This window comes from Triticum dicoccoides, chromosome 6A (genome assembly GCF_002162155.2).
Source record: "Triticum dicoccoides isolate Atlit2015 ecotype Zavitan chromosome 6A, WEW_v2.0, whole genome shotgun sequence".
Taxonomy (NCBI): domain Eukaryota; kingdom Viridiplantae; phylum Streptophyta; class Magnoliopsida; order Poales; family Poaceae; genus Triticum; species Triticum dicoccoides.
In genome coordinates, this window is record NC_041390.1 from 622,803,071 (window position 1) to 622,824,956 (window position 21,886).

Below are 21,886 nucleotides of genomic sequence, written 5' to 3' on the forward strand. Positions count from 1 at the left end.
CCCGCGCTACTACTATTAATTTGAAAAACCAAAAAAACAAAATCTCGACCCCATGACGCGCGCACGTTGGCCGGGAGCAGGGAGATCTCGGCCATGACACGTGCCTCGTGGAAGCCGTCGAGGGCGGCCGCGGAGGCCAGCCCGGCGTGGGCTGGGAGCTAGAGGACCTGCATCTTGGCATCGCGCGTGGGGAGCAGCACCTCGCGGCGGCCGTCGCCGTTGAGGTCGGCGACGAGCAGCGGCGGGAGGCGGTCCACGTCTCCCAGAACGAGAAGTCGCCCTCGTGCTGCAGGAGGAGGAGGGGGATGGGTCAGCTAGCGTTCCAGATCGAATCGGAGAGGGTGGAGGAGGAGGGCTGACCTGGAGCAAGAAGAAGACGGTAAAGGCGGCGAGGAGGAGGATGCCGAGGTCGCGCTTCCGCATCTTAGCGGCGGCAAGGAGCTCCGGCGACCGCCCACCTGAGGGATCTCGGAGAGGGAGGGGGGAAGAAAGCAGAGTGTACCAGCGGCGGCCACCGCTAGAGTATGAGGGAGAGACGAGGAAAGTGAGAGAGGGGGAAAGTGAGGAGAGAGGAGGGATTCGGCTGAGGATACGGGGATTTCACCTACCTCGTACTTAGTAGTGGCGAGGGGTATAAAACCTCGCTACTACTATCAACTTAGTAGTAGCGCGGGTTTGTACCCCTCGCTACTACTATGGCATGTCCCGGGAGGGCACGGTAGAGACTGCTTAATAGTAGCGAGGGTTAGAAACCCGCGCTACTAGTATCAACTTAGTAGTAGCGAGGGGTAAAAACCCGCGCTACTAGTAAGTAGCAGTAGCGAGGGTTATAAACCCTCGCTACTAGTAAGCGTCTGCCTCTAAGCTTTTCCCTAGTAGTGAAGGCGCTACAGCTATGTTGGTAACAGTAGAGCCTCTGCAGAAAAAAGCGCTACTACTATAGTTTTCACACGGTTGTTGGCAGGCTAGGCATAGTAGTAGCGATCTTGTGAAAAACGCGCTGCGGCTAAGTTCATTGTAGTAGCGCGTTATCAGGGGAGAGCGCTACTGCTAAGGAAAAGAAAATAAAATGAAAAATAAATAGAAAAGTAAATGAAAATGAAAGAAATAGAAAAAGGAGAAAGAAAAATAAATGTAAAGAAAAAGAAAAATAAAGCAGAAAGGCATAGAGCAGCGCGCTATAGCTAATCTAGCAGCAGCGCGTGTTGTGGACTCGCGCTATTGCTAAGGTCCTTAAATACAGGAGAAAGAAAAAAGAAAAGAAAAAAAGAAAAGGAAAATAAAAAAAGAAAAAAAAGGAAAATAAATAGCTAATTCCTTTAGTAGTAGCGTGTTTTCGTACAAGCGCTATAGCTACTTCCTATAGCAGTAGCATGTTTTACGTCTAGCGCTATAGCTAACTTAGCTACAACGTTTTTTTTTACCAGCGCTACTGCTAAGTTTGACATAACCCCTGCGCAGGCTTTCTCCCCGGCCACTTCTCCCACAAATCCCCACTCCCTGTCGCCGCCGTCGCCCTCCGCGTGCCCTACATCGCCGTCGGCCTCTGCACACCCTCCCGTCGCCCTCCGCATGTTGTCTGGTGCCCTCTGTCGCTGTCTGCTGCTCTCCCTCGCCGCGTGCCCGAGCCCCGACCACGACCTCGACGCCGCGCGCCCCCTCTCCCTCAGCCGCTCTGCCTCCTCCTGCTCCCTACCTCCACCGGCGCCCGAGGTGAGCACGCCTACACCTCTTCCTCCTCCTCCCCTACCTCTGCCTAGCTAGGGTGCTTAAGTAGTTGTACATGCTAGCTGGGTTGATGAACGAATTATCCAGTGCATCATGGTTACCAACATGGCTTGCTATTCTATGTTGTTTTTACTGAACTTCTCTTGCATGGCCTTACCTTCATTTGCCGCATTTTTTGTGTGTGTGAAACCGATGATTTTGATCTATGCGGTGAACCAAATGTGTTGTTTGTTTTGTGAGCATTGCTTTCTTTATGGTTTGCTAGTTTTCTCTGCAGAACTCAAACCTAGTTTGTAATATAATGTAATTTAAGCATCTTCGTGAACCAAAGAATGAAAAAATGGTCTCATGGACCTTCATCTTAGAGCGCCATCTATACCAATTGAATCCAAAGCAGAGTCCTGTGTTATTTTTGATTCACGTAAACATTGACAAGATAATCTGATATTACTTGCTTTGATTATTCTTCTCTTTTCTTCAATAAAAGTCAGTAGTATAGTGATGATCTGAGATTAATTACAACTGAAATTTAGTAGTCTAAATAAATCTTCAGATACTGAGCCACAAGTGACATCAGAAACATGAAGGCCCATTCATTCTTCTATCAGCATGTTAAATATATTTTCCCCCTTCGATGTAATGATCCTCAATCGACAGGAGATATGTGGAAAACAATAGTCATGAAAATGGAAACATCAAAAGATTTACGGATCATCACCATCAAACAGTAAAAAAAAATTGATGTAAGGATCCTCAAGCCGAGGATTTTCTTGTCAGGCACGGCCCCTTTGGACCGGTGTCTGCCCTTCTGTCTCCTGGTACTCTTGCTTGGACGGCCCGGCTCCTCGTCTTCTCAGTGTACTCTGTTCTCTTCTCTTCTCCTGCAATTCGATCAAACAGACTGAAAATTTCAACCAATGGCGCCTTGATCCTCTCCCCCTGCCTGCTAAGCTCTGCCTCAAAATGAAAAGCAGAAACTGCTACCACAAGAATTCAGTTTGAGTAGGGTGTTCTTTGCTGGTGTGTTGGGAGAAGACAGCTTACCTCCCTGTTCGCAGCTTCGCCTCGACTGAGGCCTGCTTGGTGTATCTCTTCTCCCACGAAGAGGATAGAGCAAGAGACCTTCTGAATCATTGCATTTCTGTCACCTATTCTCTACTCTGAGATGCACAGGTTAATCAAAGACAGAACATTAACTGGTCTAGCAATTTCAGTGGCTACCGAACAGGACGAACATCCTTCTTTTTTTTTTTTTAGAAAAGGAGGATGACCCCCGCCCTCTGCATCTGGCGATGCATATGGCCACTTTATTAATTATTATCACAAAACATTACAAAGCCATACAACAACAAGACTAAGCCATCGTCTAAGCAACAACTGTCGCTACACCTATTCAATTGATGAAGGGGCACAGATAGTCTGGGCCTAATACCAAACAGACATCGCAGCCAAACCTAAACATCTAAGACCTGAGGTCCCAACCAGGACGCCTGCCGGGTATGGGGCACCTATCAGTCCGGCGCACTCCTCAATCAGGACGCCTGCCGGGTATGAGGCCGCCGCAGCCACCTGCCACAAATCCATCTTCAGAGCTATACTGTTGCATGTACCGTGCCAGGTCTCTCTGCCATCGCCGCCACCACGACGCCCGACAGCGTCGTCCTCCTGCGCGAGTCCATCCTCCCACAGCGAACTCCGAATCTGCACTGCGCCACGCCGTCAAGATTCGTCGCCATCAGTGTGTAGGACGAAGCACCGCTCCACCAAAGAATCCGTCCTCTGGTCCCTCGATCACGTGTGTACCTCCAAAAATGACGCCCCCAAGGGAGGAACGACACCAGAGCATCGCCGTCATCCGATCATCCGATCTAGGGTTTCCCCCGGAGGTAGTAGAGAGTGGCCTTGAATTTTTCCACGGCGATGCCTTCAAGAAGGGAACGACACAGATAGCGCCGCCACCGCCGGCCTTAGCAGAAGCCGAAGGCAAGTTTTCACCCAGATCAGTTCGAAAGAATCCAACTCTCGTGCACGGGCCGCCGTCACCACCAGCACCACCAGGCAGACCCTGGAGTACCGGCAGATCAGCGAGCCACCGGCACCACCGCATACAGATCGCCGGCCACGCCGGGCCGCCGCCATCCCCCGCGCCGTCCGGGTCAGAGACGGAGCTGCCGACCGCGCACAGGGACCGCCGCCGCCTGCACACGTCGGAGCGCCGCCGAGATCCCAGCGCCCGCCACCGCTTGCCGACGCCAACCGCCGCCCGAGCACTGGCGCCACCGTAGAGCCATCAGATCGGGGAGGGAGACGTCGCGCACCGACCACCCTCGCGGACCCCGCCGCACGCCCGAGCGCCGGCGCCACCGCGGCGCCATCAGATCGGGAGGAGGAGGAGCACGCGCCTCGCCGCCCCGCACAGACCACGCCGCCGCCATCGCCGCAGCGCCACCAAAGGGGATCCCCATAAATCCGCCGGCGACCCGACCTGCCGCCGAGCCGAGCGCCGCTGCGAGGGCCGGCCGTCCCGTGCCGCCCAGGAGCCTCGCGAGGAGGGAAGGAGCCCCGCCGCCGCCGACGCACGCGCGGGCTTTGCCCGGCGGCGGCGAGGGAGAAGGAAGGCGAAGGAAGGGAGCGGCGGCGGCGATCTAGGGTTCCGCCCGGGCCGCTCGCGGGAGCGGCACGGGTGACGGGCCCTCTACTGCTATGCAATCTTTAAAAATGGGGGAGAATTTCACTTCCCCGGCCTCTGCACCAACTAGGGAATTTTTTAAATGAGTATCAAGATATTTTTTGATGAGTGGTTCCACTACAGACCAAACTTGATCCTCAATAAATGGGGGAAAACCCCTTTGCATCACCTGTGAATTCTAGGAATTGAACTCGGATCGTTAGGCTGCACAACCGCATGCCCAACCACTAAGCCAAGTCTCTCTTTGCGTGCGTCCGTTGAACCTATGACATGCAAAGCAACATTAGAGCAGAAGACTGCATTAGCTTACTCTGACGAAGTATCAGATTTTATCAACTTAAAATGACAGTTACAGTATCTACAGTATCACTTCTACCACCTATTGCAGAGCAACTTAGACAGAAGACAGAAAAGTTTCTGACTTACATTGGGGAACCTGCAGTCTTTTCACCAGTGATAATAATACATAAACAACATATGGGAATCTCTTCCATCAAACGTTAGCACAACAACACTCTGTTTTATTACATGAAAATGAAAACAAGAAGTACAACACTGATAATAGTGTTTGCTGAAACGTTGCATGACACGCAGTAAACAAGACAGCACACCGAAGAATAAAATCCAGTAGCACACTACACACCAGGGCATGCAGCTCACACACACACACACGCAAAAAGAGTCCAAGTATGCAGAGTACAGATAATTAAACCCAAACACATATAAGACTGAAATAATTCGGCTTCAGTGACGAATGAGACTGGACGAAGATGACCAGGCCTTCCTTCACCTGCTTCGTTATTCAAGGATGATAAATGATCCAGGCAAACACCAACTGAAGAGAGTTTCTAGTTGTCGACGGAGAAAAGTCGACCATTTGCTCATGGGGGTGAGGCAGCAACAACAGCTCCATCTTCTTGGTGTCCATGGCGTGGGTTGTGCTTAAATTCAGGATCATTGGGGTGCTTGCCAAGTGCTCTTCTCACTGGGCCTGGGTTGCAGTCACCATTGAGCTCGAGCCGCTTCAACCACCAAAGGCCGCCTAATCCAGAAATAGACTCCATTTTGGCGAAAGACCACACAATCGTCGTAAGCTTGGGAGCCGCTTCAGTGTCAAAGGTAATGTTGGTGATGATATCGCCATCGACGACCAAAGACTTGAGGCTCTTAAACTCTCCTTCCTTGAATTTGAGCCCGTTTCCGGCGTATGAATTGCGCCGAAGCCTGAGGCAACGGAGAGCTGCAAGTTTGCCGAGGATGCGCATATAGTTTTCTGTCAGGTAAGTCTCGCTCAGTGTTAACTTGGTAAGTTGATCAAGCTCTGCAATCCACAGGAGGAGCCCACTCGCGATGCCGCTGATGTTCAGGCTCTGAAGAAGTTTTGGAGGCGAGACTAATGTTGTCACCTCCTCTGCGCCAAGAGTATCCTCAACTTTGGGTGGTTGGTTGATCTGGATTGACAAGGAGCAGAGGCAACCATGGAGTTTTTCAATCTGCTGGAACAAAAGACCCAAACCACCTTTCTTACCAGAAAGAATCACACCCAGTTTCCTCAGGCGTAACAGATGACCAACATCAATTGAATCATCAGCATTGTCAGAAACAACCCGAGACAATATCTCTAATTTCTTCATTCCTCTGACACCGCTGGGAAGGCGCATGGCCGTAAACGACTCCTGGAACCTATCAGAGTTGTTTCCCTGGCCAGCAAGCAGACGCTTTAGCATAGGAAGCATGATTGATTTTGTTGGGAATGACTGTACCGCTGTTTGCCGGATGTCCAACGTCTCTAGCCCCTGCAGCTTCTCGATTTGCTTAGGCAGTTCAGTGATATCTGTGTTCCTGAGGCTCAAGTACTTCAACAGTATTATTTTACAGATGCTCTTCAAATGTTCCTTCTTTAAGCCTCTGCAACCTTCTAGATCCAACATCTTCATAAGCTGCCACTGAGATGACTTTGCCAAATACGGAAGAAATGCTACAATGCCACTGCCATCAGCCGCTTGCACGGAATGATCCACGTGAGATGCTTGCACCCTAGTTCTGCTGTGAATTGGAAGGTGGCGAGTCAGATCGGACGGAAGAACCGTGTCCACAAAGTTTAGATCTTTAGCAATCCTTGTGATGGATTCATGAACAATAGGATGTAATGTGAAGGTCTTGATCTTGCCCATGTCACTTATCTCCCCAGGTTGAATGAAACCCGACAAGAAGAGCACATCGAAGCAGCAATAAGCCTCGTAGTCTGCATGATTCTCCCTTGATGTTATCAGGCCTTCAGTTATCCATCTTCTACACACGGTTGTTCTCCTAATGCGGTCACCTTTTGGGAAGATAGTTAGGTACAGAAAGCATCTCCTATACTTGCTAGGTAGTTTATTATAGGAAAGCCTTAACATATGCTTTCCCAAATTTTTGTTCGACTTCTGACAATCACGTAAGGTTGCTATAATATTCTCTAGCTGTGGAACACTCCTTAAAGGGTAAACATACAAAAGATGTTGGATCATCTTCATTGCAAAGCGGTCGTGTCGACATAATGCTGCAACGGTTGATACATAATGCTGCAAAGCTTGATATGAAAGAATGATTTCACCGAAATGCATCCTGGTTTTACCGCACCAATAATCTAATAGACCTTGTGGTTCGACGATTTCATAAGGGGACTCACGGACTAAGTCATAAGTACTTGTGATAATGACTATAATGCTGCCAGGAGAGCCATGAGCAGTAGCACGTAATACAGCAGACCTTATGCTATTCCATTTATCCGTGGAATTGACACCTTGCATAATGATCAAGAATCGTTTACCTTTGAGATACCCCTCAAGTTTCTTGGTGAGTTGCATCGCCTCATCCTTCACGTTATCGCCCGGTGAAGTTTCCGTACTCTTCTCTGCTTCCACTTGGTCCAGTATTTCCCCCAGTATTACAGCCAAAGATTTGAAGTCCCCATTCGTGCACACACTGACCAAGGCTTTGCAACTAAATGATCCCATTTTCTGCTTATACAGTCCCTCAGTAATACTAGAATGTAAGAAATTACTTTTGTCCGCCAAATCACATTGGCTGAACATCATAAGGAATATCCTCGGCTTCGATTCTTCACTTGTCAGCTCTTCAACAGGTTCTTCCTCAGGCAACACGGACTTGATGTTATCATCGATGATTTTCTGTAGGTAAGTCTCTTCATCCTCTGGATAATAAACAAGATGAAAGCGTCTCCAAGCATCATTCTCCTCTTCTTCCTGCCCCTGGTGCTTGTATGCATCATCCATAAATATCGCATCATCTTGGTCAGCAGCCGGTGGCACGGTGACACCGTACCTCAGTTTCCTGTCGCCCACGTCGCGAGCCCTGACCTTGAGCTCCTGGATCCTAGTTGCAATTCGGTGCCTCTCCGGGATGGTTCGCACATAGCGGACAATGTGTCGCAAGTAGCCCAAGAAGCCACCACCATGGTGGCCAGCACCTGCAACGTTGTGGATGTAGAGCTCGATGTTGCCCTCACAGTCGCGAGTGAGGCCAACAACTTGCTTCATCCAAGCACGAACATGGTGGTCGCGGTGGTCAGCCCCGGTAAGGTGGAGGAGCAGGCCATTCATGCTCCCCATCTCATCCTTGATGAACTGCACGTCGCTGTGGAGGCCGCCGAGCAGCCGTGCCTCGTCGGCAAGGATGGTGGTGAGGCGGCCCAGGAGCGAGTCGAGGGCGCCCTGGGCATCCATTCTTGCTTGATTTGGAGGAGGGTGATGTGCACTGCACATCAATAGATTGGAAGCGAATAGAAATGAGATGTTGTATGGAAGGTGTAGCTGGGACCTGGGATTTGGGACCTTGAAGGCACCAATCAAAGGTGACAACTTTGAGCATCTGCTTCTTTCCTTATGCTGCGATGGTAGGGCATCAAGCAAAGGTGAGAACTTTGAGGATGAGGTTGTTCCTTTATGCTGCGAGATCCGGTGTGCCGTATGGAAGACACTAGGAATGACGATTTATAGATGAAAGGCATAGGATTCTTCTCAATGTCGTAGGAATGGTGGACCAAAGGATCCGGTGTGTCGTATGAATAGCCACACGAGTTTCACTCAAAAGGAATACCACTCAAAAAGGAAGAAGGAAATTGAGATTTCATAGGATTACATGGAGAAAGAACATCCACTAGTACCCCATTCCCCCGCTGGACCAAGGTGTCAGTCCGGGGCTTGTCACCCTCTGTGTTTTGATTTTCGGCCGAAAAAATTTATTTTTTGGCCGAATTTCGTCCATCTCGCCTGGGCCCGGTATTTGTCTGTATCGGCCAAATTTTTCGGGCCGGTTTGAACTTTTTTTGGCCCAATCCAACTTCTGGGGCCTCCCGACAGTTTGCCTAATAGAACCAGGCCTGAACCCTAAACAAACCACGATCCCCGCTCCTCCTGTGTGTACGACGGCGGCGGCGCTGCGCCCGCGGCACCTCCACTCGTCGCCGCCTGCCACCCCGCTCGAGCCTGTCGCTCTCACCCCGTTTGCGCCCAGATGTAGCTCCTCCACTTGTCGCCGGCTGCAGGCTGCAGCTGAATCCATCGGCAAGTCCTCAACTCCGCAGCACATCTCCCTGTTCTTGTTTCAATCTTTTCTTTTGGAGCTGATGGTGATGTTGGACTGATGCAAAGTTTGGTAAACATTTACGTATATATGTACTCCTTGGTATTGTTCGACTGCTACACTTTTGCTCTGCTTGTTTTCAAATTTTTCGGCCGATTTTCGGCCAACTTTCGGTCAAATTTTGTTTGAAATTCAAATTTTGGTTTTATAATTTCGTCCGAGATTTGACCAAATTTTTTGAAATGGCCGAATTCCGTCCATCTCGTCCAGGGGCAAAAAAAAAATGCAAACCAAAAACCAAAACACAGGTCACCCCCATGGCGAAGAAGATCCAGATGAAGGCTTCAAGTCCTCGCTCCCTCTCGTCGTCCTTGTGGGTGGTTGAGGGGAAACCCTACCTTGCCACCGGCTTAGCCCCCGCCCCCTCCTCCTCCTCCTCCCTCGCCGCCACCGGCTTTCGTCGTCGGGCAAAGCCCTGGCGGCGCTAGCGGCAGCGAGGCCTTCTCTCCCACTTGCTTGAGGACGACGGCGCTGGCGGCGGCGAGGCCTCCTCCCCCACCTGCTTGAGGGAGACGATGCAGGGCATTTCCCTTGGGCGGCGGCGCGGCACGTGCGTGGGGCGCTGTGGCGCGGTGCACGGGATGGCAGAGTTGCTGGTGGCCCGAGGCAGCGGCGTGGAGGGCTGCACGGTGGCCGGTGTGCTTGTGGCTGCGGCGGCTTCTGGATCGGGACCTGGCACGGACGGGCGGCGCGAGGGCGGGCAGCGACCTCGGCGGCGCGACGCATGCGTGGGGTGCTGCGGCGCGGTGCGCGGACTGGCAGAGTTGATGGTAGCCCGAGGCAGCGGCGTGGTGGGCTACGCGGTGTCTGGCATGCTTGTGGCTGCGGCGGCTTCTGGATCAAGATCTGGCGCGGACGGGCGATGCAAGGGCGGGCTGCGACCTCGGCGGCGTGTCGCAGCTACTGCAGGGCGGCTCATGACTGCCCCTCGGGGTTCCGACGTGGATGTGGGCTGCCACAGCGTGGTGGTGGCTCATGGCGGTGGCCTGGATCGTTTCACGGCGTCGGCCCGTCGTTGAGCGGCATATGCCGGCCTTCAATAGATCACTTTCCTCGTCGTTCGGGCACTACCTTCGTCAAAGGGTTAGCCCTCTCCCAGCTGCGGTCCATCGCTCGTCTCGCACCCGGCAGTAGGACCGAGCTCGTCTCGCGCCCGATAGCACAACCGAGCTCGTCTCTTTGGTTGCGGTAGCGGCGGGTCTTGGATGAGGTGGTGTCAAGGTCTTGGATGCCGGGGCGGCGGCCCTAGTTGTGGTAGCGCGGTGCTCATGGACATAGCCCGTGGCTTGGTGCTACCTGGTGACCATGGCCGTTTGTGCGGCATGGTTACCGGGGTGTGGCATTCGGCGGCGGTGTGTGTTGGCCTGAGTGAAAACATGTTCTATCTTTGGACGGAACGGCGGAGACGAAGCTCGTTCCCTTGTTGAAGGCGTCGTCGCGGCCCTCATTGCCCGTCGTGTTGCTCGAGACGGAACTCTGGCCCTCAGATCTGGCGGTGGTGGTGCTCCGGTGTCGTTTCCTTCCCGAAGGCGCCAGCATGGAGCCCACGGTTCATTATATGCGGTTTCATCTCTTCGCGGTGGCGTGTTCACGGTTGAGGACCCCGGATACTCTTGTAGTGCTTGGGATGGTGTTGCTACACTCAACGTCTATGTAACCTGCCTTGGGTGTGTAAGGATGTTGTGATAACGTGCGTTTGTACCGAATTATTGTTGATCGTTGCTTTATATATAAAACAGGGCGAAAGCCTTTTTCGTAAGAAGATCCAGATTTAAGAAGCACACCAGCTGCGTCCTGTCGGAGCCGGAGCCGGAGCCAAAGCCGAAAAATCGCGCCGCCTCTACTGGAATCGAGACCAGGGAGGTAGGCCATGGCCTCGCAGCCCTCTAGCGTGGCCTAAGAGGCCTCGGAGGAACCGCTCGATGTCTGTCTGGCATGACCGAGTGGTGGAGCTGCGACATGATCCAAATAGGATGGCGGTTAACGAGCGGAGGTGGCAAAGGTGGGGTGATGTAGTCGGCATGGAGCGGCGGCGGTGACGGCGATGGTTGGGATTTTTTTATAGTCCATGTTACTCCTTTTATTTCACAATGTAGTGCTTATAAATTTTTGTGAAAGTTAAACTTTGTCAACTTTGACCAAGTGTATAGAGAAAAATGTCTACATCTACAATACCAAACATGTACATTCTGAAAATATAACTCAGAATGTATCCAATGATGTGTATTTGGTATTCTAGATGTACCTACTTTTAACTATAAATATGATCAAAGTTTGTAATGTTTGACTTTTTTAAAAATTTATAGGCACTACATTATGAAACGGAGGGAGTATTACCTTCGTAAGGATAGTGTCATGAATAAGGATTTTCTAATGGAACCGGTCTCTATCAGATAGTGTGATGCGTCCATGTCGTTTGGGAATGTTGTGTATATATGTATTACTCTATTATTGCTATACCATGCACTGTCTGACATATATACATCATACTACATTCTTTCTCCTTCAATCTAGTTAACTTTCTTACCCTGCTCTATGACATGTGGGATAGCTAGCATGGAGGCGCCACGACAAAAATGACTAGTGGGTATATCTCTACTATCTAAAAGAAACGTAGTGTTCCGTTTCCCCTCTTACGTTCCCCGCTTCGTCAAGCCTCTCGTACGACCCCCTCACCCCTCGATTTTCTTTCCCCCGTCCCGGTTTTCTCCCTCTGGCCTGCTCCTCACGCCGGCGTCCCGCGCCACCGCTGCCGACCTCCAGCCATCGTCGAGTAACCTCTCCCGCGCGCCCTATCTGTCTTCTTCTCCCTTCTCCCTTCTCCCTTCCTTTTCTCTCTCTCACAAATCTTGTCTCTCTCTGTTTCAGAAACAACAACACCATGGATCCCGATGTGGAGCACCATGGATCCCGATGTGGAGCTCCACCGTGGCCCGATCTGACCTGGAAGCGACTAGATCCGTGTGTCTCCGCCTCACTCCGCGCGCCTCCATGGTCCACCGTCTTCCCGAGCGCCGGCGCCGCGCTCAGCCGCCGCCGTCCCATGCCATGGTCGCCTCCCTCCAGAACGATGTGCCATGGCCGCCTCCCTGCCTCTCCCGCAAGTGGGACTCTGCACCCCTGGCCTAGCATATTAATGGAGGGCGCTGCCGACGTCGGTTCATGCCTCGGTGCTCCTCACGTGCGGAATTTGCCAGCTATTCTATTCCTATCATGATCTTCTCTGTTTTGATGTAGATTAACTCCCAGCACCCGTACATGAGCCCCAAGGCACCACGCGATTCCGGCAGCTCCATTGGGAAAGCACCAAGGTAAAAAACCACCGCAGGTTTCCTCCTCTCTGCTCTAAAGATATGTATTTTCTTGGCTGCAGGGGCAGCTGCACCAAGCAAAGTGGCCTATGCCCTGCAATGCTAGGAAAAGCAAAGTCATAGTCTCCGTATGGAGCAAATATGAGTTTGGTTGCTCTTGCGTATAACTGCTGCATTTATGCTTTGATAGCTATTTCTCTAAATGTATTCAAAGCATGGGATTCATTTGCGTTTGTTTGCTTTTTTTCAGGACAATTTCGCTTCAATTTAATGTGAGCTCAATCCTCAAAGGTCTGCGCATGGGTAATGGTTGAAAAGTTCATCTAATTAGAGAAAACTGAATGTGTCTATCAGTTCTTTAATAATACATATTATAGTATGTAACTTTCTGAAACTAATATTTAATATATTTCTGTATCAGATCCAAACTCCAAGTATTCGTGCATATAGGGAACAGTTATGGTACAAATAGACTTGATTGTACTGATAATTTTCAGCTTGCACATGGATCCCTTATAGTATGCAATCAAGCTTGATGATAAAATCTTGGAGAGACACTAGGTGCCAGGTAAGGTGACCCAAGACTATTGCTTTCAGTTATTCAATGGTGTTCATATTGCATATTGCTATCAGATATGCCATTGCCTGCAGCGGCAAGCTTGAATGCCATGTTTGCATGTTTATTTGATTCAAGTGTATAGATAGGGGGTAAACTGAACCATGCTAATTCGCTACCAGGTTGGAGATTTGGGATCGGATGCGCCAATAACAAGGGACCAAGGTGCTGAACTAATGGGTAATGGCACGGGCAGAATGATTCTTCAGGTACCAACATAGTCGTCAACTAGAGAATTAAGTTAACTGTTTGATTTACTTGAAGCTCCAAATTTTAGTTATTTTATTCATTCACTAATTTGGTATAATTCTAATCTAGAAGGATTATCACTGTATGATATGAGATCTGGACGTTTAGCAATGATAAAACTCTGACATTGGATGGTTCTTTTCGGAAGTACAATTGTAAGATCTATGATTCTAGCTTCGACCTTTAACTGGACAGTACTAATTGGACATATAATTGATAAATTATGCACAAGATATTCTGTTGTCTTTTGTTCTCCAATCAGATTCATCTAGCACTTTGTTGACTTTCTAATTGTTCTACCCTCTACCTCTGAAACAAATTTGGTGATTTCTGCTATGATAGTTTACAGAATAGTTTGGCCCTCGAGACACTTCCACTGTATGCATGTGTGTTCCTTTTTTTCAGAGATATGCGTCTATTGATTATTATTGGAATTGGTTCAACAAACTGTGTATATGTGACAAATTTACTAATATACTGACGCAGCCTAATAATAATATGACTAATCCATACAGTGGATATGCGCCAATACTCAAATTTGAAAAATGAAGGATTCAAGTCGTGAGTATGTCCATCAATCATAAAAATGTATAGTTTGACTTAGTCGTAGGTTCTGTAGTAGTCTTGCCTTGGCGCTGCTGCCTCTCCTCTCTGCTCCTTGCTGCTTGCGGCTGTCCCATCTCTCCTAGCGCTGCTGCTCCACTTCTTCTGAAGCTCTTCTCAACCCCGTTGCTTAAGTTATTCTCTGAACTCCAACCTGTTGCTGCTTCTCTCTCTCAATTTTTTCTGTAATTATGTGAACCATTGTTGTGCGATTATATGATTTGCGGTATTTGCTTGAGTGAACCTGTAAGGTTTGTACCTTATGCAAAGTGCTAGCACCCACATATTATCCAAAATTTTCTTCTAAATGTCATGAGGCATGAGCCACAAATTTTCTCAAGAATGACCCTTGTTATATATAAGGCATGCATGCAATTTTAATAATACTCTTTTGGTTCTCATTTATTTGTTGCCATAGAGCATCGTATAATATAGAAGAGTCAATCAAACAAAGCTCTTTCAATATCAGACAAAATATTGGTTGCCTGATTTATTTATAAGAAAATTCTTCTATGTATTTAGTTACATGATTTTAATTTGATCATCTTCTTCCATCTTATTTTTGCTGACCATGATATTTCCTTAGGTTCACCTTGACCTTCACTGCCCGTATAAGAGCTTAAGTAAATTGATGTTGTATCATCAGAATCTGTAGCCTTGCTCAGTTTTTTTGTCTATACATACACTTCAATTCCTTGCTCGCACTGAAATCCCTCTTTGTCACAGGATGAATCAGAAACTGAAGATGATGGTACAATGGACACAGCTCATTGCTGCACTGTAGTCTTTCAGCCAAGCTCTGGTGAATGATGACGGAGAAAAAGATATCGTGACAGAGGAGGATGTCTTCTTGCGTCCAACCCTAGATCACAGGGGCTCTCTTATCAGCAAAATAGCTACTCTAGATGCACAGATGACGATCGCAAGAGATCATATCTTGAGGATAAGTGAATGACTTTGAGATCTACATGTCAAGTATAGAAAGCGAAACCTGATGACGACAAGTGTGTCGTCGTTAGCTTTGCTGTCACTTCTTTGCCAGCCAGAGTGGCCTGTTTTTAGTGACGATCATGGTGTACATGTGTGTATATGTTGTGTTCTGATAGACCGTACTACAAGATTTACTTATTTTTTCTTGCACATGTGCTATTTTCTACTCCCTCCAATCCAAAATAAGTGTCGCACTTTTGAACTAAGGTTGAACTAATATTAAGTTCAAAATGCGACACTTATTATGGATCCGAGGGAACCTTAGTTCAAAACCGCAACTATTTTTTTGGGTCGGAGGTAAGTATTAAACCACTTTAGCCTTCTTGATTTTTAAGTATTTACCTGCTAACAAGGATGAGCACGGAAATTCCTTCCTATGGTTACACTTGCACTTTTATTAGAGGGAGAGAGACTTACTAAGATGCAAACAATGTGAAATATAAAAAATTATACGGTGGGGTTGAAAGGGGGATTGCGAGCTGGCTACACCATTGACAATGGTTGTACGCTTAGATTTGTAGGTCAAGGAGGTGGAAGAAGGAGGAGGAAGAAGAAACTTAATTTAGCAGTAGAAAGGCCGACAGTATTATCTAATGCTAGCGGTAAAAAATACGACAATGTCATCTGATGTGCATGAGGATTCTATATGTATATGTTAGCTATAATTAGTGTTGAGCCAACAGTATGTATGCCCCTGTGCAACGCACGGGCATTTACCTAGTTTGAAGTAAAATGATAGTATTACATCCCACCGACCCATATTTTTCAGTCTTCTTTGATAGTTTGTATCAATTATATCCTTTGAACAAAATATCCGATTATTTGGATATTAGTTCTCATGGTATTTAAATCTTCAGAACAAGATCAATTTTGGACTTGTTTGATTATTTTTGAAATTTAGTTTTTTTTTGCATGTTTTGATCGGCACTGTTTCATTTGGAGTTTGAAATAAGTTCTCATATCATTTCGTTTTATCATTCATGGTTGGGCTGAGTTCTAAAAAAATTATTTTCACATATATTTCCAATAGATTTCATTTCTGTGACAGTGCTATTTTATATGTTTTCATTATTTTGCCATGCATTCCCTTTTGCATGTTTTCATCACTGTTTCACTCCATAGATCATTAACGTTTCAGATTTTTTTATACTATAAGTTTCATTATGGTTTATCATCATTATTATTATTATTTGCATGTTTTCGCTCCAGTTTCATTAATGTATCATGTCATATATCATATAAGTTTCATTACTGTATCAACATTTGAATTTGAACTTGTTCAAAACATGTCTAAGATTTAAATGTCAGGAACCCGAATCTGCAAACGGATTATAAATGGGATCATTGCTTCAAAAGTTAAAAGTGTTACAAAGTGTAGAATCAAACTAAAAGTATGGGTGAATGGACCGTGAGTGAAAGAATAAAATAGTGACTGCAGTAAAGTCGTGCTGCTAAACAGTGGCTGGTGCCAGGAAAAAGAAGAGAAATCACATGTGATAGAAATGAGTGGAATACTTCATTTTTTAAATGAAGTGGATGACATCACACTACCTGGTAGAGGCCAGTTTCGCTAGAATTTCATTTCGCATGGTGTCATAGGAGTATTAGAGCAACTCTAGCAGACCCCGCAAAACACGCAGACCCGTAAAATTCCGGCGAATATGTGGGCTCGGCCCAATTTTTCGGACAGAACAGAGCCCGCATACTCGCCCGACCCGCAATTCTTTTTGCCGCGGCCCGCAAACCGCACGCCCCGACTGCTATATCTGCGGTTCCGCGGCTCGTTTGCGGGTCTAAACCCTATCCCCCGCCGCCGCTGAGACACGCGATTCCCCTTCCCCCTCTCCACATTTCTCGTCGCCTGCGACCACCCGCCCCGCCTCCAGCCGCCATGTGGGGCCGAATGTGGAGCTCCGGACGCGGCTCCGACAGCAGATCCGGCGGCGGAAGGGACCCGGAGCGCGAGCGGCGCGTCCGGTCGGACGACCCGAGGAAGCGCGGGGCCCGGAAGTGGACCAACCGCGGCCTCTCGCCGTCGGCGAGCTTTCAGTGGAGCGAGACGGAGGAGTACGATTGCCGGCGCGCGTCCTTCTCCTCCCCGAGGTCTTCGTACGCCGGGAGCTCCTGCTCCTCCGGCGCGGGCCTTCTCCCCGTGAAGAGGGAGTGGTCGGAGGATGAGGAGGAGTCGGACGAGTTCGCCTTCATCCCCGTGAAGGAGGAGCCCGAGGAGCCCGCTCCGCTCGGCCGCCGTGGAGTCGTCGGGCCGGAAGACTACGTCGCCGACGTCGACGCCGTTGCGGCCGCCATCGCCGAGCAGAGCATGCGCGAGGAGGCGGAGCGCCGGCGCCACGCCGAGGAGCTCGAAGACCTCCAGTGGCGGCAGGCGGTCGCCGCCAAGGAGAAGGCCGAGGAGTGGCATCGCATCCGCGAGGAGTAGGCGGCGAAGTACGTCGACCTGTGCAGCTCTAGCGAGGAGGATTGAGCGTCCTTCTCCTCCACGGCATCGTCCATTTGCCACGACCTCGCCGCCATCAGATCCGACCCCTCTAGTACTAGTTAATGTAGTATGTAGTATGAACTATGCTTGTAGTTTATTGATCATTTAAAATCTATGTAGTATGTGATGAACTATGTTTGTGCAATTTCTCCCGCGAAAGTGTTTTTTCAAATTATGCAAATTTAGATATGGTTTCTCTTCGGCCGCGCTAGTTTTCGACCCGCAAACGTGATTTTCGTGAAACCGCAAATGCATTTTGCGGGTTAAGTTTTTGCGGGGTCTGCTAGAGTTTTTTTTTTTGCATTATATGGCATTGATGTTACTACCTATGCCACTCTCACTATAAATAGTGTTACGCGATTTGGGAACGAGATTATTTGGGAGCCGGCCGTGGCGCGGACTAGGCCGTCACTTTTGGACCATTGTCCGAAAAGTCACAAGGGCACGTAAGTGTGGGGGCACTCATCTGCCAAGCCCTGCCATCCGCTCAAATTGCCTCATGATTCGTGAAGTTGTTGAATCCCGCACGAGGGCATAGTAAAAAAAGAAATTCCCTCCAAAAGCTTCAAGTTTCAATGATGAAACTTATCATGTTTGAATAAAAAATGCCCAGATTCAACAAGTTTGAGAAATCTAATTTTAAGGAATTTTTCCCGTCGACCGTGGACACAAAATAATTGATTATTATTGGTCATACGTACTAAGTTTCAAACAATGATGTTTAACATTTTTCCATTGTTGAGGAAATCGTTAACTGGTAGCTGCTCGGTCGGCTGGTGAGTAGAGGATTAATAGGCTAATCGGCAAATTAATCGGCCATTTAATCAATTAATTGGACGATTTATTGGCTTACGGGCTACTCGGGAACCCTATGAGTAGGAATTAATCGGCAAGTTAACTGGTTAATCGGATGAATTCTTGAACAGGGCATTTTTCTCAAAAGTCATCAAAATATATTCAAAATGGATCTTATTTAAAAGCACTGGTAACGAGAAACACGAATATGAAAACATAACTTAATTAATAAATCATTTAAAATATATAAAACTTTGAAAATTGGAAACCCAAATAAAAAGTGGCACCAGGACCTGAGTGCCCCGGCACTTGTGTGCCGTAAATCCTCGGCCCCCATTGTCCATTGATTCGTTCTTTTCTTGACATAATTGCACGAGATAAACAGCTAGAACCTCGTAGTTTTCTCTATGTCCAGGACTAGTATCAGCGTATCACTACATTGGCGCGCGGATTCCCCAAATACTACTTGAAAAATCATTTACAACGAGTACTTTTATCTACACCAAGAGCCAAAGCACGGGTGCTCGGCGAAGACTGTCTAAGAGCAACTCCCCGCAAAATGCATTTGCAGTTCGCGCAAAATCGTTTTTGCGGACCGGCGAGGGCTAGCACAGATGCAGACCCCCCAAACAGACACGTAAAAAAGTATATTCGCGGAATATGCTTTTTTACAGGTCGGCTATGCGGGTTTTGCTCGGGCAACAGCGCAACGACCCGCAAACAGAAAAACTGTAAATCTGAAATTTGTCATATGGTTTCACAAACAAGTTCAAATTCAAATGACATAAACAGTTTGCGCGCAAATAAAAGCGAAGTTCATTACGCAAAAGAGGGCATGCAAAGGTATGCGCCCATGTCCGGCATCATCTTGGAGGTCGATCTTCATTCCGCGCCGTGGAGTCCATCTTGAAGTTCATCGGCGCCATCGTAGCGACCTCCGTCGCTTGTTCCAACTCCCGCACCGAAATCATCCACATTGCCACCATATGGAGCAGAGAAAACATCACCGGAACTGGCAGACGGACCGGCCGAGGCGACCATTCTCCTCTTCAAGATCTCTCTCCTTGCCATATCATGCCATGTTTTGATGACGCCGTCCATGTCATTGCGGTTCATTGACATGATCTTGTTCTCTCCGGCGAGCAACAATGACAGCGATTTATTTTCAGAGGCGCGTACATTTCTCTCCTTAATGGCAGCTCTGCGCAGCCCCTCTTTCTTGAGCATTTGCCATTTTTCTTGCTTCTCTTTTGCCTTCTTTTCGGCCAACTCTTTCTTGATCTCCAACGACTTCAACAACATCAAGTTGTTTGATTGCACCATGGCATCAATCTTCTCCCTCAAGCTCGATGCTTCTTGCTCTCTCTTTATCTTCTCTCTAGTCTTCTTGTCGTCATCGGGCTTGTTCAAATTTCTTGGGCCATCATCATCCTCATCTTCATCTATGTTTGTAAGTGAGCCTCTTTTTGGTGGGGAATCTTTGTCGATCAACTTCCACTTGTCGCACTTTTGGAGCAACTCCCAACAATGCTCTAATTTGAAGAATCTGCCTTCCGAAGCTTCCATGTCCTTGTATCTATGTTTAGCAATCTTGTCCTACACAATGTGAACAAAGTGATGCAATCATTTTTCATGATACATTATGATGATGCACAACTTGAACAAAGGCAAAGCAAACTCACATAGTCAGACTCCACAGTACCACTTGGAGGTGCATTGCGTACTTGTTCCAAGCAAGCTGCCCAACGGCTGCACATAGGCTTGATGTTCTCCCAACGACCTTGAAGAGATCGAAATGTGTGTGCAGTCTTATCGGGATAGTTTTTCATAATGCGGAAGTATTGATCTTTAATCCTTTGCCAATATCTCTTGGAGGTTTGATTAGTACCCGTGCATGCATCAAGAGACACCGCACTCCATGCTTTGATCAAAGCTTGATCTTCCAAGATAGTGTAGTTCTTCGATCTTGGGCTTTTCCCAGTTTTTGCTTGTGAATTCTCAAACGCTTCCGCTTCGATCTCCGCCAACTCATCCGCACAACCATGATCGTCTACGCCGCCCTCCGTTTCATTGTAGTCCAAAGGTTCGAAAGGGGCTTGATCAATGTCAACCGCGTTCGTGTCCAACAAGTTCACGAACTCGGTTGTTGCATTGTTCGAACCACCGCTATAGCGAACGATAACAAGTCACGAGCTATCGAAAACAATGGCGAAAATGAAAGAGAATCGCCGAAGTCCGAAGAGATATACCTTCCGGGCATTTCGTCGAACACCTCGCTCGCGGGGGGAGCGGCACCGATGAATGGCATCGCCGGAGCACCTCCTTGCGGGGGGATGGAGTGAGAGGTTGAAGAAGATGGCTTCCTTGAAGTCGGAACCTTCCTCCATTTTGCGCTCGCGGCCTTGTCGGCCTTCTCCGCCGCCGGCTGGGATCGCACAGCGGCATTGGCGCCCGGAGCGTGGGCCATCGAGGCGGGGGTAGCCGGATTCCCGCCCTGCACAAGCACGTTGCCCTGCCGCTTGCGGGCAGGCGCGGCGTGTGCTTGGGCGACGCCGGCGGGGCCAACATGGCCGGCGACGAGATCCGCCCGACGAGAAGGGGCGTGCACGACCTCAACGGTGACGTGGGACAACATGGGGTCGTCCATGGCGGCGAGGGACGGCCGGGGAGGAGCAGCCGGAGCTTTCGAAGGAGGGGGGGGCAATGGTGGCGGAGGGTGCGGGGAGCGGGAAAGGACGTGCGAAAATGTCCCTCCCGCCAAATCTCACGCCGGATGGGGGTTGAGCTCGGGTCGGCCTCCCAGCCCGTGAAGATAGAGGTTGGGGGAGAAGATTTGCCGCGCCCCGCAAAAAAATTTGCAGGCCGGTGCCGGATGCAATGTCTGCAGATTTTTTTGGCCCCGATCCAAAATTTGGCTGTTATTTTATGGGCCGGAGCGTTTTGCGGGGTCTGCTAGAGTTGCTCTAAGCTGAGTATAGCTCTCAGCAATATCGAATACCCAGTAGAGATGGCCTTTGTCGAAGCTTGACAAACGTGCACTCGGCAAAGATGACACACGCTGCTTATGTTTACTACGACCAGAGCAAGGACATGGCACCCGGCAACAAGGGGACACGTGGCACGGCCGTTGGCGGTTGACGGTTGTGGCATTCTTTGCCGGGAGCCCTGTGGTTTGATACTCGGCATAGAGACGCTCTTTTTTGTCATAATTAAAATATCAGTAGCATCTAGCATGTGCCTTCTTGGTGTTCATGCTGATAGTAGATATTTCATAATTATAATATTCGCATTCCAACCATATAATTTAAGCATTTTCACTAGCCAACAATTGCATGGTTCAGAGAGAACTACATGCTCATGGCCTTAATAAGGAGTTGCATGTGCCTTCATCTCACAACCTGGACAAACTGAATCCAAGGAAGAGCGGTCTTCCTACTCTGATGCCTTTTTTTTGTATAAGTTGGTGTATTTGAACTTAGGCTAACTCTAGCCTGTCACCTAAAAATAACGGCGAAGTAAACCTTAGTGAAGCAGTATATTTACTTCATTAAGTTTTGATCATACCTAGCCGATCCTCTGTATATAACGGAGTAAAATTTATTTTTAGTTTATGCATTTTGTTAAACACTAGTCATGCGGCGAGGTGGCCTGAACCGCGATTGTCGTCCATGCATCGAAGCTTGCCAAGCTTCACCTCGACAACCTCCTCTGCCTTCGGGGACGCCTCATTCTCATCGTCCTTCCTTGTATTGGGCGCTTCA

General features: G+C 48.6%; 1 protein-coding gene across 1 annotated transcript; it reads right to left on the bottom strand.

Moving 5' to 3' along the window:
- Positions 1-4,937: 4,937 nt before the first annotated feature.
- On the bottom strand, positions 4,938-8,145 carry LOC119314742 (disease resistance protein PIK6-NP-like). Its single transcript, XM_037589438.1, has one exon. The coding sequence runs from the start codon at positions 8,143-8,145 to the stop codon at positions 5,299-5,301; it is 2,847 nt and encodes a 948-aa protein (XP_037445335.1). The 3' UTR covers positions 4,938-5,298.
- Positions 8,146-21,886: the final 13,741 nt, after the last annotated feature.